The 4,568-nt window shown below is 43.2% G+C and overlaps 1 protein-coding gene across 1 annotated transcript in view; it reads left to right on the top strand.

The window, feature by feature from the left end:
* Window positions 1–4,556, top strand: part of KDR (kinase insert domain receptor (a type III receptor tyrosine kinase)) — a gene marked incomplete at its 3' end in the record, with an annotated part of 29,834 nt that extends 25,278 nt beyond the window's left edge. The window contains exons 28-30 of the mRNA XM_010292835.1: window positions 3,499–3,599; window positions 3,710–3,798; window positions 4,383–4,556. Coding sequence (XP_010291137.1) covers window positions 3,499–3,599; window positions 3,710–3,798; window positions 4,383–4,556 — 364 coding nt within the window. The remainder of the gene's footprint in view (window positions 1–3,498; window positions 3,600–3,709; window positions 3,799–4,382) is intronic.
* Between the last annotated feature and the right edge of the window lie 12 nt (window positions 4,557–4,568).

Genomic DNA, 4,568 nt, shown 5'->3' on the forward strand with positions numbered 1-4,568 from the left:
TGGACATCCTACTTGGGCCTCTGGGCAGGTTTTGTTCATGCTGGGGGCAGGGAAAATGAAAGGAAGAGACTTCAGCTGCCTGGTCCATATTTAACCTCCTTCGCGGGGATAAGAATGAATCTGTAGAGTTTTTGCAGGCAAAAACTTACCTTGCCAAATGCTAGGAAATTTTTTTTTTTTTTTGCTACTCTTTCAAGGTTTGGTACTCATTCAAAAAATATCTGTTATTTAGTTTTTAAGAACCAGAACAAATACAAAATTTTACTGATCCAATTCAGTTATGTTCACACTCTTGTATTGCAGCTCTCTAAAATATTAATGGTAATAGATCTGTCATTAAGTAGGCTCCCTGGCATCTCCCCTCCTAAAGTGAAATAGTGGTAAATAGGTCATGAATTGAGAGCCAAGGGGAATGCAACCTAAATAGTGTCATCACTGGATTTTGTCTACTACTTGCTTCTGGTGGGCTGCTGGGGCACCCTTGATGGACCAATAGTGGTAGATGCTGTTGGGTATCATGGCAAAAATGACTTCCCTGGCAAGGAGTTCATACTAATGCACTAAAGCGGGGTTTATATTGGACCTTGTGAGGACTTGGGCACGGGATGTAAGGGAGAAAATTATTTTCTCATCCAGTACTGCCTAAGATCAAGTTCAGCCACTGCGATGCTGGGAGCCCCGGGTTGTTTGCTGGAGTCTCAGAAGAAGGAGGAGGATAGGAGATGGATCCAACCATCAGGGCAGAGATGGACTCTGTTGGCAGGTTTCACGTGATTTCCACAAAGTGGAGCCCTCACTGCTTGTCTTACACCCACCAAAGACAAACAAAGATCCCAATGATGTTGGGTACTGCAGGATCAGGTGTTCCTCTGGTCCTGGAAAAGGCTAGATAGGCACAGTGCATTTCACGCTTCAGTTGAACTTACGGTACTAGAGCTGAACTCTCAACCCCATGTTTTAGCAGTGAGACAGTCCAAAATGTAAATATTTAAAAGATGCAAAAGCATGGTTTAACACTGAAAACATCACACACATTTTCCACTTCTAATGCTTCCTATATGGCTTTTCCTGGTCCCCACTTCCTGTTATGAACGAAGTAAAACCTCTCCATCAACCTTTTAAAGAGACTTTGAACCTCTTTTCCGTTGTCTTGCAGTGTGACAGGGTTTGTGAGAAAGCACTTGTGGAAACCATGCCAGGAGAGGCAAAGTGGGGAGCTTCGGACATGTTTTGAGGCTTTATTCTTCTGTTCTGGTAGCTGAAAGTGATTTTGTAGGCACGGATATTGTGATACACGTAGTGGAAAAGATTGATCTGTTCAGTAATGTCTCTTTCAGTCTTCACAGAAGTACTTGCTATGGGGAGAGGCTGATAAATACAATCTCTAAATCAAAGTTGTTGGAGGAGAAGCAACCACAGGGAAAACACAGAGAATATTAAAGAGTATTTAGATTGTTGAGGTAAATTAAAATCAGCAGGACCTCCTAACATCTGCCACATTTGGCTTAGCAAATAGATATGCAATTTCTGAACCTTGAAAGGCTGTCATTAAGAACAGTCAGGTCAAGTAAAGAAAATTTAAGAAAGTGTAAGGATAATGCCTGTTTTTAGAAAAAACAGAAAAGGAGTAACCCTGAAATCAGGTTAACTTGAATCCTAGGAATGATGCTGGAATAAACGATCAGATAAATAATGGTAAATGCCTACAGGAAAATGAAGTAACTAAAAATGGCCAGCATGAGTTTGTCATGCAGGAAAAAAAAATGAAGTCAAACCAATCCAAGTTTCCTTTTTTTTTTTTTGAGAGAGAATAATTGATTTGGTGGATAGCAGGGAAAATGGATTTTGATTCTGTGTAGGGCATTTTTGGCCCTTTTTTATGGGACAACCTATTACAAAACGCAAACACGTGTCAGGAAATACTGTCAGGACGTCAGCTGAGCCATCTCAGCTGAGCCATCACCGCCACTGGTGGTGGAGTCGGACTCCACGTGTGGCCTCTCTCTGCTTGCACGCTATTTCTGGTCCTGTTTGCACAGTAGCTTGGCTTAACCAGGAGGATCTCATTTGTTGTAGCCCAAGTGGAAAACATAGGCTGGCTCTTCTCTGGACTGAGCAGAAGCAGGACTCACATACCTGGGAGGTTCTTCAGATCATGAGGCTGGGATTCCCAGTCCTCACCATCCTGGTAACTGTAGTCCTGGCCATGTAGTTCTGTGCCTGTGTGGTCACTTAAATGCAAGCAAGCACACAGGGAGCTTTCAGACTAAGGCAGCAAGTTGTGGAACAAACTTCTCATCATTCAAGGTCAGATAGTCCAGGAGAGTAAGTAGACTAGAGTGTCCATTAGATGCTTTTGGTCCTGGCAGGGTTGGATGCAAATTGGATTAGATACTGTTGGAGAATAACAGAAACAGAAGACATGGTCAGTGCAGAGATCTTGAAAGAACTGGTTTTGTTAAGTCTAGGGGGAGAAAAAGGAGAGGGACCATAGTAACAGTTTTCAGTATACGAAAAGTTGCTTGAAAGAGGATGTTAACTAGTTATTCTGTGTCCCGACAGCAACAGAATAAATTTTATTTCCAGCAAATACTTGGGTTTAATATTTGAAACACATTCTAAAGTATGATTGAGCACCTGAGCAGGCTACGCAAGGAACTTGTAAAATCCCCACCAGTTTAAATAAATGTCTGTTGGAGATAGGCAGGACTCAGCATAGCTAGACTCCAAGCTGGGATGTGGCATTCATCCCAAATGGGGTGAATGATGCCCTTAATTGCCTCTAGCTTTGTGCTTCAGGTGAGTGCAGGGTTTTCTTCTAACTCCATGGCTTTTTCCTTCATTAGCTGTTAGGAACATAAATTTGTCCTTTTTAACTGGGACAACATCCGTTTTGTTCCATATCCCCTTAGACAGAAAGCTGTGGGTAGCTCTTTTGTTTGCTGTATTAGTATCTCCATGAAAGTAATTTTTTTTTGGTCCAATATTTTTTATGGATGTCATCCTGACCAGAGGGCTTCTTTTGGAGAAGAGCCTTCAAGAGAGATGTAGCACTCCCTGTCCTGATCCCCATGGTTTGAGGGCGGCAGTCTGCTGAGTCTGCTGTTGTTGTCCAAGGTCCAGCCATGGGTCTCAGAAGTGCAGTCCAAAGGAAGAGACACATGTCTGTGCTCCAGGCTCCTCTGTTTATTATACTTCTGAGCGAAGCTTGCAGGAAGTGAAGCCCTCCAGTGTAACTGAGGAAAGGAGCTGTTTTCTCAAAGCCATTTCTTAGAATTTGCTCAGAGATCAAGGTTGTCAGGAGCAGAAGGTCAGAAACATGCCACTTTCTAGGCGGTTCGTCCTTTTCAATAAATGGATATTTTGAGGTTTGCATAATATGTTTTGACAAAAGGATTAACTTCTCTGTAGAGAGATAAAAGGATTCTGATATCATTGTGCTGTTTGCAGCCAAGCTGTGGATAGTGGACGCAAAACTTCTTTTGTTTTGTTTTCCTTTCAGTCAGTACCGACAAGGTAGCAAAAGAAAAAGCCGTCCTGTGAGTGTGAAAACATTTGAAGATGTCCCATTGGTAACCACTGTAAAAGTTGTTCAGGAGGTGAGTTTGTCTGTTGTTTGTATTTCTTTTCCTTCTGTTAATGTCTGTCTTTGGGTTTGTTTTGGTTTTTTTATCCCTTTCCATCTAATGCATTTGTAACACCTTCGCAGGAAAACCAGACAGATAGTGGGATGATTCTTGCGTCTGAAGAGCTGCAGACATTGGAAGAGAGCAATAAACAAGTGAAAATACCCTTTAGGTAAGGCTCAGGTTGCACATAGGATTGAATATGACCTTTTGCTTGCAGTATGTCAGAAGACTGACTGGTTTGTAAAATTTTTTAGAAGACAAAAACTTTTCTTACTGTATTTTTAACGACACAAAGAAAAATTGTGCACTGTATGCCAGTCATCTGCATTCGGTACCAGGAGAGGAGAGGTAATGCAGCTGTTGAAAGCATCAGCCAAAGGACTTGTATTTATCAGCTGCAAAAGCATCAAGCACCCCTCGAAGGAACCGAGCAGGTGCACACAATTGACCGTATTTGTGAAGGCCTCTCTGCAATGACAAAGAGCTCTTTTTTTTCTTTCTTTCTTTTTTTCTAAAGCTGACTCTCGAGTTTTCAGGATGTACCTGAGTGTATTTTCAGAGCATTGTACAGGGGTTTCATTGTGCGGTTCGCAGGAAGCACGGTGGCATTCATGGAGCTGAAACCTCACGTATGCTCTCTGAGAGCGTCTCGGGAATTATTTTTTCCAGGACAACTTCAGTACAAACAAGGGTATGCTGCAGTTACGATTGCACCAAATGTGCTCAGTCCTGTTCCTGCCTGTTTTTTCGCAGCACGCTGGTGCCCAGCAAGAGTAACGAGTCCGTCATGTCCGAAGCCTCCAACCAGACGAGCGGGTACCAGTCCGGGTACCACTCGGACGACATGGACACCACCGTCTACTCCAGCGAGGAGACTGAACTCTTGTGCGCCCGGGAGGCGTCGCCCCCGCTCTGCCGCGCTCACGGGCTCGCCTACGA

Source organism: Phaethon lepturus, unplaced genomic scaffold (genome assembly GCF_000687285.1).
Source record: "Phaethon lepturus isolate BGI_N335 unplaced genomic scaffold, ASM68728v1 scaffold43918, whole genome shotgun sequence".
NCBI lineage: Eukaryota > Metazoa > Chordata > Aves > Phaethontiformes > Phaethontidae > Phaethon > Phaethon lepturus.